Source organism: Typopeltis vanoorti, chromosome 8, assembly GCF_054136105.1.
Source record: "Typopeltis vanoorti isolate ZY-2024b chromosome 8, IOZ_Tvanoo_1.0, whole genome shotgun sequence".
In the NCBI taxonomy this organism is placed as follows: Eukaryota; Metazoa; Arthropoda; class Arachnida; order Uropygi; family Thelyphonidae; genus Typopeltis; species Typopeltis vanoorti.
In genome coordinates, this window is record NC_143556.1 from 140,871,933 (window position 1) to 140,896,557 (window position 24,625).

The 24,625-nt window shown below is 35.0% G+C and overlaps 1 protein-coding gene across 1 annotated transcript in view; it reads right to left on the reverse strand.

Annotated features, from left to right (window-relative positions):
• The window catches only part of LOC150104390 (stimulator of interferon genes protein-like), a 181,842-nt gene that overhangs the window by 147,771 nt on the left and 9,446 nt on the right, over positions 1-24,625 (reverse strand). Inside the window, exons 2-3 of the mRNA XM_090396972.1 lie at positions 20,911-21,117; positions 17,039-17,235 (exon numbers count right to left, since the gene is read on the reverse strand). Coding sequence (XP_090253098.1) covers positions 17,039-17,235; positions 20,911-21,117 — 404 coding nt within the window. The remainder of the gene's footprint in view (positions 1-17,038; positions 17,236-20,910; positions 21,118-24,625) is intronic.

Sequence of the window (24,625 nt, forward strand, 5' to 3'; positions counted from 1 at the left end):
TGGTGTTGAATTACCTGTAAAATGGATAAGTTTCTAATTAATAAAAGAAAAGTTGAAGGTGACGTTTGTGAAGAACAAAATGTATCGACTATAGAGGAAAATACGCAAGAATCAACTGTTGAACGGTCTCTATTAATACGGAAGAAGTGTAAAAGAAAATTTTCCACGCCTCGTTTATACAATAAAGATTATATGAAATTGGGGTTCACATTTTCTGGTAATGAAAACCATCCTTGTCCTCCCAGTGTTTAGTTTGTGGGGTGATACTTGCAAATGAAAGTATGGTACCAAACAAATTAAAGTGCCATTTTATCTCAAAACATAGTCATTTGTCAGAAAAGCCAGTAGAATACTTTATTGAACTTTCAAAATCTATAAAGAAGCAGTCTACATCGTTCACCAAGAGAATGAAGGCATCAGAGAAAGCTCAAAAGGCAAGTTACTTGGTTGCTCAAATAATTGCCAAAAACAAGGAGCCACACACTATTGCCAAAACCACTATAAAGGAATCTTGCTATGCTATTGTTCGAACAATGTTTGCGCCTGAATTTGAGATAGATGTTAATAAAATCCCTTTGGCAGATTACATGATTGGAAGACGTATTCAAGACATGTCTGCTAACATTAAATTGCAAATAAAAGATATATTTCAAGACCATAATATGATTTTTACATTGCAGTTAGATGAATCAAGAGATGTCAGTGGATTAACCCAATTACTCGTTTTTATACGTTTCATTCATACTAACAGAATTATTGAGCAATTCTTGTGTTGTCTAGAACTTCCAATGAAAACTTGAGGCGAAGATATATTTAAAACAGTAGATTGCTAGGAAGGAAAACAATTTGCTATGGTTAAATTGTGTAGGAATATGTACAGATGGTGCTCCTTCAATGGTTGGTTCAACAAAAGGTTTCACAGCTTTAGCAAAGAAAGAGAATGAAAATATTATAATTACTCATCGCTTTTTACATCGTGAAGCACTAGTTGTACAAACCACTGGTAATGAATTTAAAAAGGTTATGGACAAAGTTGTTCAAATGGTCAATTACATTAAAAGTAGACCTCTTGACCTGTTATGGTCAAGAAAATTAACATTTTTTAACGTAGACCTCTTAAATCAAGATTATTTGCTAAAATTTGTGAAGATATGGGGGCAAAATTTAAAAAATTTATACTACACTCAGAAGTTCGTTGGCTGTCAAGAGGTCAAGTGCTTTGTCGTGTATATGAATTGTGGGAATGATGCTTAAACTTTTTGAGGAAAATCAACAAAATGAATTCTGTGATCCAATTTCAAACAAATTATGGTGCACAAAATTGGCATATCTTGATGACATATTTGAACACTTGAATAAAATAAACACCAGTATGTGCAAGGAAAAAGAGAAAATATCTTAACAGCGGTGGATAAAATTTGTGCTATGAGAGACAAGATAGAAATTTGGAAAAGGAAAGTGAAAGAAGGAAATTTTGAAATGTTTTCCAAAACTGCAGACTCTGAACTAAAATGTGATATCAGCTCGCTAATTGTTGACCATTTAACAATGCTCAGAGAGAAAATTCATCACTACTTCCAAAATATAGAAATACAAGACTATGATTGGAACGATTAACTTGTTACTTATTGAAGAAGAAGAATTAGCTGAAATAAAAAATGATCAAAGTCTGTTAATGATGTATGAAGAGGATGATTTAGACAACTTTTGGATTCATGTTTCAAAAATGCATCCAAACATAGGTAAAAAAGCGTTAAAAATTCTTTTGCAGTTTTCCACTACATACATGTGTGAAGTATCCTTTTCAACAATGGCAAACTTGAAGACATTGAAACATGAAAGCTTAAGAATGCTTGATGACGAAATGCGTCTTTATCTACTATTCCATCAAATATGTGTTCATTCCATGAAGCGCATGTATCTCATTAAAATTCTATTATTATATATTTCTTTCTTTTTATTTCTTATAACAATGACATTAATCTTGGAAATAAATATATTATATATTTTTATTTTGTATATTTTATTATATATAAAAATACAGTATGATCTTATAAACTCAACAAGCGAGCTATGAAATTTGTTTTCCCTATATTAAATGCATTGAAAAATTAAGAAGAGAGAATAATTTCAGCTCACTTGATGTTTTTTTTTTCGATCATACTATATTATATATTTTTAATAAAAATGAAAGGTTTTCATGAGATAGGTTGTGTCATGAAACAAGTTTAACCTCTGGTTTGCTAATAGACTGTGTTGTGCCCTCAAGACAAGAGTATAGTCTAATTATATCATGCAACCTTTAAAGGAGTAATATGATATTTGATCTTATCAAATATCAAAAGGAGTTGCTTGTTATAGTAATGATGGGATCAGTTTTAAAAGGAGTAAGTGATTAATCACTTACTATAAATAGTGAATTTTTATTAACCCGGTATCGGATGAACAGGAAGAGATTTTTAAATAAACCTAAAAGTTATACAAAATATAATTGTAAAAGCATATACTTAAACTGCATCTGATCTGGCCACATGACCCATGAGAGGCACATCAGACTGAATTACTGTGCCGCAAAATTATGTTTGTCTAAAAAGTGTGTCACCAACATGAAAAGTTTGGAAAATACTGATCTATTATATCACACTCCTAACAGTGAAAGAATGAATTCTGCTCACCAACTAAACACAAAAATTACTTTTCCCTTCAAGACCCCCTTACAGAATTTCCAGAGATAGCTTTTTTTTGTTATCTTTACCATTCTGCATAAGCAGAAACATAATGTATGTGTCTGCTTATGCAACTCCCACCGACAAAAGGTTATAAACATATAGCACATCAGTATGGAGGGTGGGTTAAGGCTTTTTTTTTTTCTATTTTATTAATTTGTAATTTTTATTAATTTTTTTTATTTAATCCAGAAACTGCTATATCTGAAGACCAAATGGAACTTTTCAAGTTACTTTAGGTATCCAAGAAAGCAGGGTGGTAGTCTCACACCAGCAATGAAATTCACCTCCCCACTAAAGATTTTCACAATGTGCAAACTCTGCACCCCAAAGTGCAATGACTTGAATTTATTCATATTAAAATTACAACCATACTCAATTTGTCCAAACTAAAAGTCTATTTTGATACTTCTGAAGGGAGTTGACAACAGCATCACTCATACCTCTCCCCAACTTTGCATCATCCTCACTGAACAAGTAAAGATTCCCTGTCAATCGATATGAAATCACTGATAAGTTAAAAGGTGGAGGCCCAAGAACAGAACTCTGAAGCACCACTGGTTATCATTTTTTCTGGGCCACTATTGCTTTCCCTGTCCCGTGAACTTGCTGGTATCATTCAGAGAGCATTTCTCCAATTCATCTAACCAATCTATCATCTATTCTGCCTTTACTAAGTTGTTCAATGAGTCTCCCTTTATCCAACACATTAATCAACTGATCATAAAATGTAAGCAGTTTGCTAAAGCAAGCATAACTCTTCACAAACTCATGCTGACTATCATAGTGAATCTTACGTCCATCAACCTAATATTGTATTTTATTCCTAACCAACCTCTCAAATTTCTTAATTACAAGTGTAGTTAATTATAACAAACTAAATTATCCTAATTACACACTGATCTATAACTGGAAACTTGTGTCCTAGTACTTGCACAAGGGCACTAATTTGCCTTCTTCCACTCCTTAGGAACCCTTCCTACATAGTCATACTGGAAGACTGACTAAACAACCAAGTCAAGGGTATAGCTCTTTTCACATTCTTTAAAAATACGTGTTATCTCATCTATGCTCATAGTCTTAGTAACACCAAACCTAACCAGTTACATTTATGCTTCTTCCACCATTAATAAATCCGGCTATTAATTGCTTCTACTCTTGGTACTGAACAGCATCATTTATGACAGTATAAATATACTGGTATAAATGATGCTGTGCAGTACCAAGGAACAATAAATAATTCCTCTACATCCTTTGCCATGGTCAACCTACTGCCCTAAAAACATTGGGTGGTAAGTTATACATTCCCACAGGCTTATTAACATCTAGTACAATCAACTTCATACATCTAATTCTTTCATCTCTAATAATCCATTTTAACTCCAATTCTGGTACTGAAGGCCATCGTTTACACTAGTATGATATACAAAGTGCTCGTAATTAATTTCTCTAAATCCTTTGCCATGATCATTCTACTACCATAAACAGCCACCAATGTCACCCTTCTGTAATTATTCCTCATGCTTCAACCACAAGAAGAATTCCCTTGAATATTAAAAAATACAGTGTTTGCCTAGTTTCACTGTTATATATTTCACTCCTACTCATTTATTTGCATAACTCTTGGCATACAGTTAGTTTTCTTTCTCTTTTTTTTTTTTTTACTTTGCATGTCACTTTTCTAACATGCATTTTAAATGAGTTGGACATGTAACCTGTGTTACAATTCCACACACATCTTCATTTGACAATAACCCTCTCCTGCTTGACCACCTCTCATTCGTAGCTACATCTTATGAAGATAGCAAATAAATTCAATACTAAAGCCTCATCTGTTTCATCCCATACTACTTAAAGTAGTTATCTCCCAGAAATTCAACAAATTCACTCGCATTGTTTTTATATGCTCCTCCTCTTTCCAATACACATTTGTATAATAAAGATTCATCTGAATTCACAAAAAAGCAGAATGGACTGCTGCAAGGATCCCCTGATTCCAGTTCTATTCAATCTGTACATGGGTGACATCTCTCAAAAACAACTAATTTAAAGTTTATCTGGGTTAATGATATAGCAATCTCCACCCAAGACAGTACTTTCCAAGGCCTTGAAGAAACAATGAGGAACGATCTGAGCTCACTGCAAAATTCCTTTGAAAGCTGAGGACTAGCTCCTAACTCCAGCAAAACTGTTTCAGCTTTCCACCTAAACAACCAAGAGGCTAATAGAAAACTAAAACTAAACTTCTGCAATAGAACTAATCCATGAAAGTAACCTTTGTTACTTTGGTGTCACACTTGACCATAGTTTAACATATTGAAAACATAAAAAACATTTGGAAAAAAAAAAAAGTTAAAGATATCTGCCAGAGACATGATATTCTAACATGAATAATTTGGGGTTGGAAGCAGCCCTGGCTCTGGTGTGTGTGGCAGAGTACTGTTTGCCGGTATGGAACCAAAGTCACCACAACTCCCATGGATGCACAGCATAACATAACAAGAACTATCTCTGGTATCTTAAGAGTTACTCCTCTTCCATGGTTGCCTGTTCTTTCCCACACCACTCTTCCATGCTTCAGAAGAGAAGAAGCTATCTTCCTATACAACATTCCCATGTATCTTCCATGTACAACAAAATATCTCTCCACCTCCAGCTCGATGCCTTACCTCCAGATCTGGCATAGGAAATACCAGATGGCCACCAGAACTCGTGGAGAAGACTCTGGAATAAACTACAAACAAGTACCAGATTACAGATTCAACTGTCAAATCTCACAGATTCATCTACCTCGATACCATTAAAGCCAGTTAAATAGATTCAGGACTAGACAAGGCCACTGTGCCCACTTATTACACCTTGTGGGGAATTTCACAGTCATCCTTTTGCAAAGTATATGCACCATATCACACCAGGAAGTCTCAAGAACTTGCATTTACTCCCAGATAGTGCAATTAATTGGTTAATTAAACTGTCAATCTGCACACTTTTGCTCGTTAACTGCTTGTAGTTTTACCAATACACTAAAATACATTAAAATTTCACATTCAGATCATATTCCTTTTATATGCCCAACCAATTAGCCATGCTCAGTGCCTTCTACATACTAAAGGCTATAACAACATTCTATTAAATAAGCTACTTATTTATTTCATCCTCACATCCAACAGCCTCAGAACAATTACACATTCTGCTATGTTCCACCGGCATTCTTAGTGGACATTTCCTCTGCAATCTTTAATTCCCCCTACCCCTCTCCCAATAATCTTTTCACTTCCTATCATTTCAGAAGATTCTATATCCTTGGTTCTATTCTGCCAGTATTATCTTCCTCAGTCAACCAAGTTTCACTCATAGCAATTATTTTTTTCTATATGGTGACTCAATGCCATAAACTGACAAAACTTTAATGTACACACACAAGATTTATCTCTTCAAATTAATTCCACACATTAACAAACTGTATACCTTTTGCATCACATAGCTTGGTCATCTTAGAATTCATTATTTCTGGTCATACAACACCCTATTACTCTTCATCTCTCTCTCTCTCTCTCTCTACTTCCTCAAATCCCATTCCACATTTATTTTTTTCCCCTCACATTCCAAGTCATTTGTGCTCACAAGCATCACTAACTGATGCCCAGTCATTCCTTCCATACAATAATTCAGCAATCAGTCTCATGTTCTCCACTTGGAAAACATGCTTTATGCACTGTTATTTACCACATCTCTAATGATTATCTTTTGTTAATGTTGGATTGTATCCATGAGTGCACCAAAATTGTGCAACTATGGAAGCATCAAATCTCTGGCATAAATAGTACACACACAGTTAGTATATAATTAATAATAATTATAATTAAATTAAATATTATATTTCATATTATAAAATAACTGATACAAAACCATTTGAAATTCCTTAATTCTATTTTTCTAACAATAATGTAAATTTGGAAGTTTCCAATAGCTTAGATGTGGTTCACTTTCATCGCTATGTTGAAGATAACTGACATGCTATCTTGACAACCAACAATGAGAAAAACTTTTATTAACATTCAATGTTGTTATTTACTGTACTACTCGAAAGAAATCCTGAAAACATAGCAACTGTTTAACACACGCTCTGGATGATGGAAGCATGTTAAAAGATTAACGTCTGACAATGAATTTAACCTGTGGTAAAAGTGTCAGAGTCAAGAGAGTTTTCACTGCACCATGTATCTCTTCCCATTTGAAATCAACTATAACACAGGCAGAACAGATAACTTTATATTAGTAGATAGTAAACTGCTAAAATAAAGTCAATCAGTTAACTCTTAATGTATTGACCATTGATCTGTGTTTACCCACACCTAATTACAACCACATATATATAGATTGTTTCCAGATTATATAGTTAGTTTGCACCATGAGTATGATTTAATTATCTCTGGTTTCTTCCCAATATGTTCATCTACTTTGAAAACAATACTAGTACAATACAATAAGACAAGACAAACTGTAATAAAAAAAGAAACAATGTTTAATTAATTAACTTTAAAAAAATAATTATTTACATTAAGAAAATTATAAGACATTACGCTTTCTTTCACCCACTTGAAATTTAAATTCAGGAATAAAAAAGATTTCAACAACAAAGAAAAAAATTCCTTTACTAATTCTCTCTAGGATTAAATGACTAAAGCTTTTTACCACAGTCAGTAAACAAACAAAAAATTCTCTTTAGTAATCCTCTCTAGAATTAAAACTATAGCCTAGTATTATAGCCTAGTATTACAAATCAATTCCAATTAAGGAATCTTTTCACACAGTTAATACTCAATACAAAATAAGGAACACATCCTGCCTCTAACTTGAGTACAAACAATTCTCATGAATATTTACCTCACTCCACTCCAGAATGTTAAACATGAAGACAAATTTATATAGAGTCAACTGCCAGTCCTACAGTTCTCTAAATACAATTTTCATTTACCATTACTATTATATGACACCTCCAAGGAGTCCAAAGACTCATCGAGGGAAGGCACCTACTCTAAAACTTATTTCCTATATTCAGTTCCTATCCGTAACTGAAGAATAGTCTTTTTATTGTCTTCAGTATTCTGTAATACACAATATCATAATGAACACTGTTTAGACCATGAAATAACTTTCTGCTTGAGAGAAAAAGTTTCAGCTTCATTCCTTCCACTGATGGGAACAAAAGCAGGGTTATAATAAATAAACAGTAGATATACCTCATGTTGGAACTTGCTTTATCCAAACTCGAGCTATTGTTATCTATTACGTCCTTGATGGTTGCACCAGGTTGGTATGATTTTGTCAAATCCTCTACTAACACACCTCATACTAACGAATCTCCATACAGCACTCTCTCCTTCATTTTGTTTACGTTCACACTCGTACTCTTATTTTTCCTATCATGCTAGGACCTCTCTCGATGAGTCTGTTGACTCCTTGGAGTTGCCCGGAATAATAATAATAATTACAAAAAACTATAATCAAGGCCTTCTTTTAGATTATCCCCTCATGGTTGTAAACAGTTTGAAAGAATGTTTACAATCATGAGGGGGATGGTTGTAAACATTCTTTCAAACTGTTTACAACCATGAGGGGATGGTTGTAAACAGTTGAAAGAATGAATAGTTTCAAATAAATCCACTATCTATGAATATGTTAATATAAACCTTTCTGTCAAAAAATGGCTACATCACAATTGGGTTTATTCTCTCTCTCTCTCTCTCTCTCTCTCTCTCTCCTCTTTTTCCCTCTCTGTGCATGTGCACACCAGTTTCAAACTCACTGTTAGTGGCTAAAAGTGCAGCACAGGCAATACCTGAAGTATGTATACCGACAACTCCATGTATGTTTTTCGCCGCCATTACATAACTTTGCTGAAATTAGAAATACGTCACAATACAAGCCAAAGTTCATTTTATTTTAGTATCATTTTACAAAAAGAATTATATAAATTTTACTCTCTTTATGAAGAGAAAGATAAACGAATTTAATTATCACTCTAAATTCTGTGACAGAGTATTACATTATTGTAAACAGAAAGGGAGAGGAAAAGAAATAACCTATTTAATAAAACAAGCTTCCCCTATTCAGAGCCATATGTAACTAACTATCTAACAATCGCAATGTCACCAACATTGGTAGGGAGACTAATCAAGACATGGAAAGAAGGATTCTACAAAAAAAAAAAACTTAGTTCAAAAAGTCACTGTAAAATGTAAAAAAAGAAGTATTAAAACCCACATATTAAATGGACAAAGAATTAAAACCGACATATTAAATGGACAAAGTATTAAAATGAATAACAGACTAAACTGAAATGAAAGATTACCTTTATGTGTTACATTTATAATAACACAGCAATAAAACGTTTAATATCCATTTAATTTAGCAGAGTAATTACGGTAAAATGGTCTCATCCAGACATCGTTGTTGTTGACGTTTCAGAATGACAAAATGGTTTAGCATATTGCAATATTTCTGTGCAGTAATGGAACAAGTTACCAGTCCTGTCAGAGCGACATCCACAAAAAGGAATGATTCTATTATAAAATCTGCTCTGAAGCCACACCAAATGGTAATTTTTGGAAAATGTAATGGAAGTTCTTGTTGTGCATGGTAATTAAGAAGCCCAAATTTGAAAATTTTGGGTGTTTACAGTCATGATCAGATAAAAATGTGCCAAATCTCCCCACAGAATTTTCCAATGCCAAGCACTGTTGGCTTCGAATCTGACTAGAAAAGTCAGAGCAAATTCAGTCATTTATCATAATCATCACATAGCAGCTGATCTTGTATGGATAAAATGTAATAATTTTGGGCAAGACTTTCCATACCATGGAATAAGGCATATCAAATTGTTGCACAGCTACTACCAGCAACGCAACATTTTCATGTAATCTGTCAACATTGCAGTGGCAATAGCTTCAATTACCCATAGTGGCATTAGTTTCTGTCTTCTGCCAGATCGAACTTCCAAAGATCCTGTTTCTTCGAATTTCCGAATCATCAATCTAACAGAGAATTTTTATGCCACCTTCTGGCAGGTTATAAACTCATGAACAGCTGATGCACTTCACCTGTTAAGATAAAAGAAAGTAATGTGCGATAAGGTAAAAAGGAGACAGAAGCTTAACACAACTGTCAGCAGAAATGCATTTGTGAAGTTTTCCATTTAGATTATAGCTCTTATGATACCAACAAAACAGGTATTCAAAAATTTGTATAAAACTTCATTTTATGTAAATTTTTGGCTTCCTGGGCTACAGTTGCACCATATTACTGCTATTGGCAACTGTTCAAGGAATTCTTCTTCCAGTCTTCATCATCAAATTCCTGCCATGAATCCTCAAGGGATGTACAGGAGATGATAGTAACTACAGGAAAAATTTACATCATTACTAACTTCCTATCTACAATTTTCCTCAAAATCAGTCTGTTACTTGTCAAGACTCCAACATTATCAGATTTTATACATCTATCGTGTAAGGCACTTTTTACCATATCAATCCACCTATATCTCGGTCTTTCTCTGAGTCAATTTCCTGCCAACCTGGCAGAGAACACTTGTTTTGCTAATCTTCCCTCGCCCATTCTGTTTAAGTGACCATACCAGCTGAGATTAGCTATGCTAATACATTCCTGGATGCTGACAATGTCAAGTTCTTTCCTAATAGCCTCGTTTTTAATATATTGCCATTGATGCCATCTGTTCACACCTCTAATCTTTCTCAGGACTCTCATATCTGCAGTCTCTAGTCTTTGATCAAGTGTTTAACTTCTGACTCAGATCCATAAGTTAAAACTGGTTTGAACACTGTCTTGTATATCTTATTTAGTTTTCCGACTAATTTCTCTCTTCTTCCATATGAATTTATTCAATTGACTTCCTACCATACCAGCATTGTTGATTCTGTTGTCTATTTCCATATTTAATTTACCATCTTAAGTATGACACCATATAGAAGTTAAACAAGTGTTTAACTTCTGACCCAGCTCTCAGATCCATAAGTTAAAACTGGTTTGAACAATGTCTTGTATATATCTAATTTAGTGTTCCGGCTAATTTCTCTCTTATTCCATATGAATTTATTCAATTGACTGCCTGCCTACCATACCAGCTTTGTTGATTCTGTTGTCTATTTCCATATTTAATTTACCATCTTCACTAAAAATTGTGCCTAAGTAGCTGAAATGCTTTACTTGTTCCACAGGTTCTCCATTCACAACATAGTTGACATTTTCAATGCTTCTGCCAATTTTCACTGTCTTTGTCTTGTTACTCCTCATCATCATCACGAATTATGGGCTCACTGCCCATTGATGTCCGATGCATGCTTCACTATCTTCTTCCACCTTTCTTTGTCCAGTGCACAGTGTTGCAATTTGTGAACACCCATTCCACACCAGTCTTTTATATCATCTATCCATTCTCTGTATGGTCTACCTCTTCTGTTTAAACCCTCCAAAATACCAAACATAAATGTCTTTATCTTCCGGTCCTCACGCATTCTACAGATATGTCCAGATAATTGCAGCTTCCGTTTTATAATCTTCTGCATTAGATTCTGTTTTGGTTGTATCTTCTGATAGAGCTCTTCATTGGTGATTTTCTGTACCCATCCTATTCTTCGAATCTTACTGTAACAAGTTCTTTCAAATGCCAAAATTCTTTTTCTTGATTCCTTATTTATTACCCACGTTTCAGATCCATACAGTACACCGCTGAAGATGAATGTTTCCAGTACTCTTGGTTTTGTTTGCAGGCTGATCACTTTACTTTTCCAGATGTTATCCATGGTCTTCAGATTTGTTCTTCCCTTTTCAAACCTAATCTTTATTTCTTTTTTACAGTCCAAGTCATATGTCAGTTTACTTCCCAAATATGTGAATTGTTCTACATTTTCTATATCAGTTCCATCCACTTTTATCTTTTGTTTCCTGTTCTTCTCACCAAATACCATTGTCTTTGTTATGTCCAAGTTCATAACAAGTCCAAATCTCTTCCCTTCCTCATTTAACAGTTCCAGTTTTTTTTGTAGTTCTCTTTCGTCTTCTTCAATAATAACAATGTCATCTGCAAATCTCAGATTGTTAATTCTCATTCTGTGTACAGATATTCCTTTGGCATCTTCCTTCAGTTTGTCCATTGCTCTTTCTAAATGTGCGATAAAAATGCTTGGTGATATTGGGTCTCTCTGTCTAGTACCTCTGCTTGTTTTAAACCATTTCCCCAAATCATCACCTATTTTAACTGCTGCAACTGCATTCTGATAAACATCTTTTAATATGACTATTAGTTTTTTTTTATCAATTCCATAGGATTCCAGAACTGTTAATGTCACTTTCTGGTCAATACTATCAAATGCTTTCTGAAATCAACAAAGTAAGTATATATGTTTTTGTTTTTTCTCCAAGCTTTCTCTGTTATTAACCTCATTGTCAAAATCTGTTGAATTGTAGTTCTATCCTTCCTAAATCCTGTTTGCTCATCTGCAAGGTATGCTTCCAATTGCGTTCTCAATCTTTCTGTCAATATGATCATCATCACTTTACCAAGGTGACTTATCAAGCAATTGTTCTATAATTTTTACATTCTAGCTTATTTCCTTTCTTGTATAATGTTACTAATATTGATTTTACCCACTCCTCTGGCATTTTCCCTTCTTTTCATACCATATTACATAGTTGGTGCATTTCTGTAACCATACTTTCACCACCAAATTTAATAGTTTCTCCGGTAATGTTATCGTTACCAAGGCTCTTATTATGTTTTAGCTGTCCTTTTGCTTTTTCTACCTCACCTCTTAAAATGTCCATATCATGCTCATTACCTGGTGGTGATATCTGCTTCAATTCTTCAGTCAGTTTCCCAACACTATCTGAATCTAGTTTTTCTTCATATAACTCACTACAGTATCTTGTCCACCGCTGTACAATTTTTTTTTTTTATTCATCAATACCTTGCCTTTTTCATCTTTAATTGTGGTCAGTTTTGGTTGCCACTTTCTATTAATGGTTCTGATCATTTTGTATACCTCCCTTGTTTTATGCTCTCCATAGTACTGTTCTATATTGTTGCATTGGGCTTCTAACCCTTTCATCTTATCCATTCTGACTGCTTTTTTCACCTCATTACACTTCTATATTGCTCTTCTATTTGTTCTGATGTATCCCTTCTTATCTTCAAGATTCTTTTCTCCTGTACTAACTTCGGTGTTTCTTGTGTAATCCATTTCTTCTTGATCTTCTCTTCGTCTGGTACTGTTTCTTCAACTGCATCTTCTATCGCCTTCATTGCTCTTTTCACTCTTAAATTCGAGTTTTTTTCTTTCTCCACACTTTTAAGTTTCTCTTCTAACAGTGTTCTGTACCTTCTTCCTATTTCTGCTTCACTGATTCGTGCTGTATCTCTTATATTCTGATGTTGGGGTTTATACTTCTTTTTTAATTTCAATTTGATGTTTGCAATCACTAAGCTATGGACCAAATCTATATCCACTCTTTGAAAAGTTCGACATTGCTGTACCGATGTTACCCATCTTCTTTTAATCATATCAATCATGTTTTTGGTTTTCCCATCATTTGATCGCCATGTCCATTTTCTATGCTCCTTTTGCTGGAATCTTGTGTTACAGATCATCTCGTTGTCCACAGCAAATTCTAAAAAATTTTCGCCTCGTTCATTTCTTTCTCCGAAACCATATTTTGCCATGATTCTTTCCCAACCTTCATAATCTATTCCAACTTTGGCATTCCAATGTCCTTCAATAATTAGCACATCTTGCTTTGGTATTGTTTCTATTGTCTCTGTCAGATCTTTGTAGAATAAGTCAATATCCTCATCTGTGCTGTCAGATGTGGGTGCATATAGCTGGACTATTGATATGTTGAATGGTATTGCCTGAAATCTTGCTACTATGATTCGTTCAATGACTGGTTTGTAGCCTAACAGTGCCTTTCGAGCTCTTTTGCTAAGAAGGAAGTCAACTCCTGTGTCATGCATGGTGTCATGTCCTGACCATATTACTTCGCATCTATTGATCTCTCTAGATGATGTCCATCTCATCTCTGCCAATCCTAGTATATCCCACCGATATCTCTTCATTTCCTCACAAACTAGTTCTAATTTTCCTGACATCCAGAGTGTCTGCACATTCCACGTTCCTACTGATAACAGTTTTGTTAGTTTCAGTTTCTGTTTCCTTTCGGTATCCGACTTTTCGATCCAACCCTGATCGCTCGATTGGTATCGTGGGGTCGTTTATCCAGGCAACGCCCGAACCAGCATGTTGTAGCTGTTGATTGTATAGCATCAGATAACAATTGTATTTTTTCTTTACAGTCAGAGCATCGACTCTCATCTGATCGACCCTCCTCCTTCATCCAGGCTTGGGACTGGCATGAGACCCCTAAGGAGCCCATGGCAGAGTCTTGTTATTGCTGACCTTCATACCATATCTATTACAACAGCTACTCAATTTAGTCAGGAAATCTTGCAACTTGTAGCGAATTTATTTAAAAGTATAACATCATCTGCATAAAGCAAAGAGCTGACATTAAACATCTCCAATTTTGAAATCAGGTTTAATACCACTTTCCTTCATAATGCGATCCATATAGATAATGAATAACAGAGGGGATAATGTACATCCTATTTTCACACCAGATTTAACATTAAACCATCTTCCTGTACTTCCTTCAATTCTAACTGCTGACTTACAAAGCCTAAGTATTGCTTGATATACTGCCCTATTGACACCATATAACTGTAGCGTATTGTAGAGCTTCTCTCTTGGCACCTTGTCATATGCCTTTTCCAAATCGACAAAACTTAAATACAGATCTCTGTTATATTCCCATGCTTTCTCGACTATTTGTCGTAAAGTGAAGATCTGATCCTGACAGCCTCTATTTGGCCTGAATCTAGCTTGTTCTTCACCAAGCTTTTCTTTCACAATTCTTCTCAATCGTTTCTCAAGTATACTTGCATAGATCTTACCAGGAACACGGAAAATATCTCTGTAATTCTCACATTCAGTTTTATTTCCCTTTTTATATATGGGTACTATTAGAGCTCTACTGCAATCATTGGGAATTCGTCCCTCTGTCCAGGCTTTCTGAACTATGCAGTGCAGCCACTGTAAGACTTTTATACCACCATACTTCAGCATTTTTGGTCTAATATCATCTACTCCTGCTGCCTTTCCACATTTCAAGCCTTTGATGGCTTTTTCTACTTCAAGTATGGATATATATTCCTGACTGCATGCCTGGTCAGTGCTTTTTACCACTGTGCTGTCATTACTGCTTGTTTCATTTAACAATTTTTCAAAGTAATTACTCAATACTTCAAGGATATCTTTTTCTCCAGTTTTCATGTCACCTTTATCATCTCTAATTCTGTTTACAAGACTCTTTCCCCCATTTCTGAGTTTCTTCAACAACTTCCAGAATATTTTGCCACCTCCTTGCTATTCATTTCCTATGTTCTTACCAAAGTCTTCCCATGACTTTTGTTTAGCTAATTTTACACAGTGTTTGGCTTTCTTACAGTTGTCTCTTTAATCTCTAAGAGCACAAGCTGACTTATTTAACAGGAACTTTTGATATACTTTCTTCTCTTCCTTCACTGCCTCTCAAAGAAAAACATTGATTGATTCAGCCAGAGAGGCATGCGGAGAGGTTGTCTGCAAGGATAGAAAAATCAGAACTCCATGGTGGACATACTCACCACATGCCTCTCTGGCTGATCAATCAAGGTTTTTCTTTCAAGGCTTGCCACTGAATCGCCAGTGTATTTGTGTATTTTAGTCTACAGTTCACACCTGAGAGCTGCTCAACTTTTATAGTCTTTAAAATTTTCTTACATGTTATTCGTTTCAATATGAAATTCAATTTTATCCTGCTCAAGACCAACTAGTGATCACTTCCAATTTCAAATCCTCTGTACACTCTGGTGTCCTGCACCAGGGAGAAAACATCACTATCGACAATAACATAGTCAATGAGACTTTTCTTATTCCTTGCCTCTTCTCTCCATCTGAATTGTGCACATTTTTATGTTGGAACATGGTGTTAGTAATAACCAGTCCATGTCCTGAGGAGAAATCCAAAAGGTATTTTCCATTATTATTAACTTTGCTCTTTTCTCCAAATTTTCCCAAAATATTTTTGTATGTCTAACAGTCATTTCCTATTCTGCTATTTAGATCCCCAACAAGGACCAACTTTTCATTTTTCACTGTGTCAGTTGCTTTCTCTAAAGCCTCAAAAAATTCCTCTACTTCTATCTTAGTAGAACCTTCTGTGGGACCATAGGCACAAATAAGTCTCATTGTCCAGTTTCCCATTATCATATTTGCCCACATCACTCTACTTGAGACTGCCTGCCATTCAAGAAGATTAACCTCATATTTATTGTTGAATGCTATGGCTACTCCTTCGTTTCCTTGATTGTCATTGCCTGAATATAACATTTTGTATTTATTGCTCAGAAAGATCTCACCAGTTTTTGTCTTTTTTGTTTCAGTCACCCCTATTATGTCGATCTGGTGCTTATCTAATTCCTCAGCTAACTCCATTTCTTTGCCATTCAGGCTTCTTATATTGATAGTACTGATCTTTAATTCTAGTGATGTTAAGTTGGGGTGCATTTTAAGATTTGTTACAGTAACTGACTTTTCGCTGTTTGCCCTGGTTCCCTGGCAAAAACAACAGGGGCCTTGTTTAACTGGGCAACGTCCTGGCCGGCATGAACTTCTGCCATGTTGTACCATTATTTATGTTTTGGTTTAAGCCAATAAGAATACAATTTGGTCGGCTAAATCTCAAATTGCCAGCCCATCCTAACAGGATGCACCATGAAAAGGTGAGGATTGGACATCAGGTCAGAATCCCTGTTCAGTTCTCAGGATTCCTTTAAAGACTATGTGGAGATCTCCTCTTACTTATACAGCTTTGACCCTTAAGCACCCAAAATCTTGATTAGTCTCACTACCAAATTTGGTGACATTCTAATTGTAAGATCAAGCTACATAAGGCAACATAAAGTTACATGCATGCACAGCCACCCTGTGCATGCATGTATCTGAATGAAACTCACAGGATACTCCAGAAAATAACATATTAAGATGCTGAACATGTAAAACTGATTTTTCAAATGATGAGTGAAACTCATTCAGCTCTAGAATATGACAATATTATACCAACATTATAATACTTGAAATGTTTCTTATCAAATTTTTTTGAAGTTATGTTAAGCTATCTTATGAATAAAGATCACTTACATTGTAAGGCATTAGTATTAGGCAAATACATAACAAAAAAACTGGCGCCCATGAATAATTGTGTAGAAAAACATCACTGCAAAACATCTGGAGGCTACCTTTATGTCTTGAAAAACAGAACATTTCTTCAATAAAAAGGAGCTTCTGTATTGTATCAGCAATGCAAAGTATTGCTATAAATGGCAATAAAACATATTCTGTAAAAAAAAAAAAAAAATTAAAGTTATAATTAGACAATTAAAACTGATAAGCTTCTGTTTCATTTATTTATTAGCAAGCATCCATAAATTCAGACTGATCAAAACTTATGCTGAATCTTCCCATTTCCATTCTTAACATTCACAACATACTTCAGAGGTCTACTGCACTCACCCATTACAAAATCTACTCCTCACTTCCTCATTTAAAATACAATTGAAAATGGCCTAGTTTCCCCATTTCCACTTCATTCGTTATATATAATCCCTTCATATTAATCAAGTATCCCACACAACTTAGTCTCAATGATATTACCTCTCCACTAAACTTTACATCTGTATTTACTTAACTTCTTCATCATAAACATTCTTGAGTCCTGACATTGACTTAGTCACCTGTCTTTGGACCATACAAAAAAATTCTCTGTGTACAATGGAAACCAGATAGATGACCAAATTTGCACACAGTCCATATATGGGTTTGATCGATGCCATGGAAACTATAAACCGGGTTCTCTTTTTAGTTCCTGTTATTACTTTGTTGCCTGAAATATTTAGGTTTATTAGTTAACACTGTTTATTCCCTTACAGGTAGTAGGCAAGGCCTTTTTAAACCCTATCTAGGTTTTGGAGACTGAGTAGGCAGTTCAATCTCCACCAGTAGCCAATCAGAGATGGTCGGCCCAAGACTATTACTAATTATAAGTGGCAGCTGATGAAGAGAGCGGGAAAACAAGTGCTGTCATCTCTTGGTACCTAGCTTTAACAAGATATGTTCCTCTCTGAAAGTGTGGGTTCTACGGTCAATTTTCTTGATTAATGGGATGAAAAACCTGTCTGCCTTGCCAGAGATCAACGAACTCTGGAATTGATTGAAAAAAAAAGCTTAAAAAAAGTTCAAGTCAGCAACTACACTTGAGAATAAGTCTATCTTTGGGCAGCCTAGTGCAGAGGATACAAGCATCACTTCCACTGAGCTACATAAGCCTTTATTTGCCTTTGAAATAGTGTTCCTAGAGTGCAGTACAAATCTGTGACTCTGTACAGCAATGAAACTGATTAATGGTCTTTCTCTTCAGTTTACATTTCACATGTTCTACAGTTATTTTCATTTCTGATCAATATAAAATCCACCTGTCTTTGCATGTGTTTTTTTATATTCTTGTTTAATCCTTCATCCAAGTGAAAGCACACAAATTTTGCTGTGAATATAATTTCTTGTAAATTATAGCCAAATGAAAACATTTTCTGTGACTAACTGTACTCCATATAGTACTCCAATATAGAAATAGACAACAGAATCAGCAAAGCTGGTATGGTGGGAAGTCAATTCAATAAATTCATATGGAATAAGAGAGAAATTAGTCGGAACACTAAATTAGCTGTATACAAGACAGTGTTCAAACCAGTTTTAACTTATGGATCTGAGAGCTGGGTCAGAAGTAAAACACTTGACCAAAGACTAGAGACCGCAGATATGAGAATCCTGAGAAAGATTATAGGCGTGGACAGATGGCATCAATGGCAATATCATATTAAAAACGATTATATTAGGAAAGAACTTGACATTGTCAGCATCCAGGAATGCGTTAGCAGAGCTAATCTCAGGTGGTATGGTCACTTAAACAGAATGGGCGATGAAATATTAGCAAAACAAGTGTTCTCTGCCAGGTTGGAAGCAAAACGACCCAGAGGAAGACCAAGATATAGGTGGATTGATACAGTACAAAGTGCTTTAGACGATAGAAATATAAGATCTGATAATGTTGGAGTCTTGACAAGTAACAGACTGATTTGGAGGAAAATTGTAGATAGGAAGTTAGTAATGATGTAAATTTTTCATGTAGTACTATCATATCCTGTACACCCCTTGAGGGTACATGGCAGGAATTTGATGATGATGGTATTACACCTTCTCACTAAGCTATTTGTATACAGAGGCTAATGACTTCACATTAATTGCTTTAGTATCTCATAACACAAAGCACAGATCCTTTCAGGTGTACATAATGCTAGTAGCTTAGTCATGACGATACTTCATGTGCAAAATTTGTTTGCTTGCACTTGAATAAAGGATTAAACAAGAATATAATTTCTTGGAAAGTTTAATTTATAACCAAGCAAAAAAATTTTCTGCAATTAGCTCTCTCCAGAGTATTTTAATAATAAGGTTCACTTTTCACCTTTTCACTACTTGTATATGGGAAATATATGATTTCCTCATTACTTCAATATCGGTACTTTTCTATGTCTTGCTCCCAGTGATGACATTTCAACAGTGTTCAGCTTGATTTTGGAGTATATCTCATTGGTGGCTCTACTCAGTGACAAATAAAAAAGTGATCCTTTTAGATTATGCAGTGATTTAGAGTGATCTTGTAGATCTCTCAGTTTTTGGGAGAGGTACCACAGCACTTAAACTGTACTTCAATAAAGATTGAAACTGCTCTGGGTAATGGCCCTTTCCAAAATCCATACCATTATACATACATACCTGAAAAGATGTGCTTTGCATTATGGGATACTAAGGCAATTAATGTGAGATCATTAGCTTCTATATACAAGTAGCCTAGCCATGAAGATACTTCATGTGCAAACTGTTTGCTTACACTTATCAAACAATAATTTCTTGGAAAGTCTGACTTTTCAGTTATTTATATAACTGGAAATAATTCTGAAAATTTATGACAATCAGAGCAACGAGGCAGGTTATTCATACACATAAAATTCAAATCTTAATGAAGGTTATATAAGACTCACTATCAGTTAAAAAAAATGTTGAAATTCCAAAAAAACTGTAGGATCATACTGATAGAAAGGCATATCACAAATTCATCATTTTCTTCTTAAGATGGCGGTATCCTTGGATAAAGGCTGAATTTAAAAAAAAACCTCACCTTCATTAGGGATACCATCTTAATAAGGTTACATTACTAAAAATTAAAATTAAAAATTAAAAACTAAATTAATAAGGTTACAGGTTACATTACTAAAAATGTGTGTTAAACTGTAGTTTTCCTGATAGAAAATAAGGCATGCAGAAGGAAATCATTCTAACAGTGACAATTTTGATCTATATCATTAGTATCAGCAAATACACTCATTGTGCAGAATTGTAATTTTTGCTGTCAAATATGCAAGTTCATGTTGTCACTTCTATAAGAGCTTAAAATTATACTCTGAATATGCACAGCAGCATTCTATTGCTCTTCTCCCTTCCCCAGACACAGCCATTCTTACAAACTGTTAGCTAGGAGAAAGATGACTTTGTATGTGCTGCTTTTCAGCAACTAATACAATTATGATGTTGTATTTTATAAAATTATAATCATCATATTCAACGAAGGGTTGGATGGGCAAACAACTTGATTCTCCCTACTCAAACACACACACACACTTTCACTTAGCTTAAGCCATTGGCCAGTGCAAACGACTGATGGCAACTCTGACCAGCTAAGCCTAGTGTGTCACAAAACTCCAAGCATACATGTTAAGGGTAAAACAAAGGGAAACAGGACTAAAGAACAGTAAAAATTAAATATTTAATATTTTAACTTGTTTAATGGTAATCTCATTAAGTGGAAATTCAAATAAATGAGGAATTTCAATGACATTTCATGTATCTTATAATATTAAGATTTGGAACTATTTAAAATGCTTAAAAGACATACATACTGATCATTTTGCTTTTCTCTTCAAGGATAGTCACATTGATTTCACTGAGTGAAATATTTCTGAATGGTGTCTTGTTTGTGAAGTACCAAAGCACGACAATTATTACAAATGTCAAAACTGACAAACATTTAGCCTTCGACAATATTATAAACCCAGGCTGCTTTTCTGATTCCGAAGAACTGGTTCCAAGAGGTGTGTACCTGTATCCTAGAGATATAGAAAGAAATAAGGCTATTATTAAACTTAAAAACATTTCTGTTTTTAAAAATTTTGAAAGCTATAACTGATAACCAGTCTTTTTTATCCTGGCAAACAGTAATTATGCTTTTGTAGTTCTCTCAGAAACCTGCTGATACATTGTTTCTACTAGGAAATTAAACTAATTAAAATTCAACATAATTATATATTTAACATGTCCAAGGCTATAAGCTATAATGTACAAAAGATAAAAAAAGCATAACAACGTAACTATATATGTGTAAATAAGGTTAAATATCTGATGTATAAAAACAAAAATAGTATATTAAAATATATAGTTCTAAAATACACTTGTATAGAGAGTAATTTCTTGTAAAAATTTAAAAACACATGGTATATATGATTAACTGAATAAAATCTGCCTGAGTGTATAAAGCTCAGGTAAATTACCAAGTGTTAAAATAATGAGGACAATTGATTAACATATGAATGGTTGGAGCAGATGAACAATATTCTCACACAGGCATATCCAGGCTTAGGAAAGTTATGAAAATCCTAACTTGCCACAAAAGAAATTATTATTATTATTCAGGCCTACATGGAGTCAAGAGACTCATTGTGAGAGATCCTTCCTTAGGAAACAAAGTCTATCATACCACTACTTGAACTCATTGACCATTCTTGCTTTTACCACTCTCTCAGGCAATGCATTACAGGATTCAACCACCCTCATGCAAAGAAACCACTCCTCACCTTCTTGCTCACAGCTTCCTTTCATAACTTCTAGGGAAGGCTCTTGTCATTGCTAATTTCCCACTTTTCCACCAAATGAAAGAACTCCCCAATGTCCACCCTGTAACTGCCTCTCAATAGTTGAAAAGTCTTGATCATATCACTTCTTCTATCCACCAAACTCTGCAGTCCACATTCCCTCAGCCGATCCTCATAACTGATATTATACAGTCCTGAAACCATCTTTGTTATCTGCCTCTATACCCTTTCCACAGTTAATTTATCCCCTTCAAATCCTGGAGACCAAATTTGAGAAAAATAGTCCAAGTATGGTCTGATCAGGGTATCATATAATGGAATGATAATTCCTTTATACTTGTACAGGTCAGCGACCTTCTCAGTATTGCAGCAATCCTCTAGGTTACCTTCACCACCTTTGCAATATGCTCACTGAATTTTAGTTTTCTATCAATCATCACCCCCAGATCTCGTCTCCCCTACTTCCTCCGGTACAGCTCCTCCAATTGGGTATGCATGGATCCATCGATGGATCCCAAATTTCAAGACTTTACATTTTGCTGCATTAAACCAATACCCCATTCATTTGCCCATCTGTCTAGTTTATTCAAATCCTTTTGCAGGGCTGCCACATCTACACTATTACTGATAACCCTTCCCAGCATCACATCATCCACAAACATCTGAATATCCCCTTGCAATCCATTGACAATGTCATCAATATAAAAGTTGAACAATACAGGTCCCAGTACTCAGCCCTGTGGAACCCCACTTGTAACTTTCCTTGATATTTTCACACCATACATAACTCTGATACCTATCAGACAGCCAATCCTGAATCCATTTGACTAACCCGACATTTTAAACCCATGTACTGCAACTTAAATATCAGCTTATCATGTGGCACACTGTCAAATGGATTTGCAAAATCCAAAAAAAAAAATGGCAGTATATGCCTTTCCCTTGTTAAACTGCTCTTGTCACTTTATTATAAAAGGCAATCATATTACTAAAAAGCAAGAGCACCCCTTAACAAATCCATGTTGATTCTAACAGTAGTTGATTCTAACATTACCCTCATCTGCCCAACGATGTATAGAATCCCTCACTAATTTTTCTAAGACTCTTAACAACTACTGATGACACACAAACTAGCCTATAATTAGACACTTCCAGTCTGCTATTGCCCTTATGCAACGGCACTATCTTACCTTCCTTCCATTCCTTGGGTACCTTTCCTGCAGCCAGACTTTTATTGAAGAGCCAGATCAATGGAGCTGTTAGTTCTTTAGCACATTCTCTCAAAACCCACGGTGAAATACCATCCAGTCCCACAGCTTTACTGACATTTAGAGTACTCAGTATTTGGAACACTCTCTCCTGTTGCATCTCTAAAACCTGAACCTGCTCTATCCCTCTAATATTAAAACCTTCTCCAGGATGAAATACTCCAATAAAGCTCATTGAACAACTCCACATGTCCTCTGCATCAGTCACTCTATTGCCATTTTTATCCCGCAACATCATTCTTCCAAATCATTTCTCCTCCTACTGGCCATATAGCTAAAAAATTCTCTAGGATTTTTTTGGGATCTTAGTGCCTTCTCATATTCCAGTTTTGCCTTCCTCACCATACTAACCATACTAGTCACTCTTCTGGCCTGTATCTTATATTCTTCATGCATCTGCTTGCCACCCCTCTCCTTATATCTCTTCCATAATCTCTTTTTCACCTGCAGTTCCTGTTTATATTGTTTGTCATCCACTTTACACCAAATTGTACTTGACTAAAACCTTAAACTTTTTTTAAAAGGCATACCATACACTGATCAGTGGTGCTGAATTTGTGTTGTTTGAAGTTAAACCGATTCTGTTCAAAAAATTATTTTTTATTAAATAAAAATTATTCTATTTTGTCTATATTGCAGCAAGATTTATCAAATGAAAAAGAGGACTGATGTGTACTGTCATCTGCAAAGGTATGGATAGGATTTGAAGTCTGTAAGAGCAAGTCATGTATATAAAGGAGGAAGAGAGTGGGTGAAAGCACAGAACCCTGGGATACTCCTGCAGTGATTAAGAAAGGATCCACCATGACTCATAGTGAGTAACTAGTGAGATAGTTGATGATCCAGTTGCAGAGAGCAGACCACAGAATGGCAATTTGCTAAGAACGGCCCCCTGTGGCAAACTCCGTCAAATGCTTTTGAAATGTGAAGAGCAACCATGCGAGTTTCTCCAAATTTTTCATAAAGTGGGTGAAAGTATAAAGTGCAGGCTAGAAAAGTAAAGAGCACAGTAAAGAAAATAAAGATGCAGTATGAGAGGAGATTTTCTGGTCAGGCAAAGGTTAACTGAAGGGAATTTTTCTCCTACATGACAAGCAAGAGAAATAATAATTATGAAAGGTTGACAGTGGTAGATAGTCATTGCAGCAGAATAAGTTGCAAATGATCTAGTGGAATTAAGTTAGATGTTTAAGTTAGAGAAATTCTTCAGATTAATCCAGAGGGGATTATAAAAAGAATAGAAAGAGGAGATGAACTAGAGGCCATCCCTGGTCTCTAGTTCTGTAAGAGTGTGGTGAAGCGAGGTATGAAGAATAGATTTTTTACATGGAGAATTGTCAGTGAATAGAACGCATTACCAGAATGTTGTTAATGCAAGGACTGTCAAGGATTTTAAGATTTGGTATGATAAATATGTCAGTTGAATGAACCTCCCAGAATGAGTCTGCCAACTCCATGGAGAATACAACAATAATAAT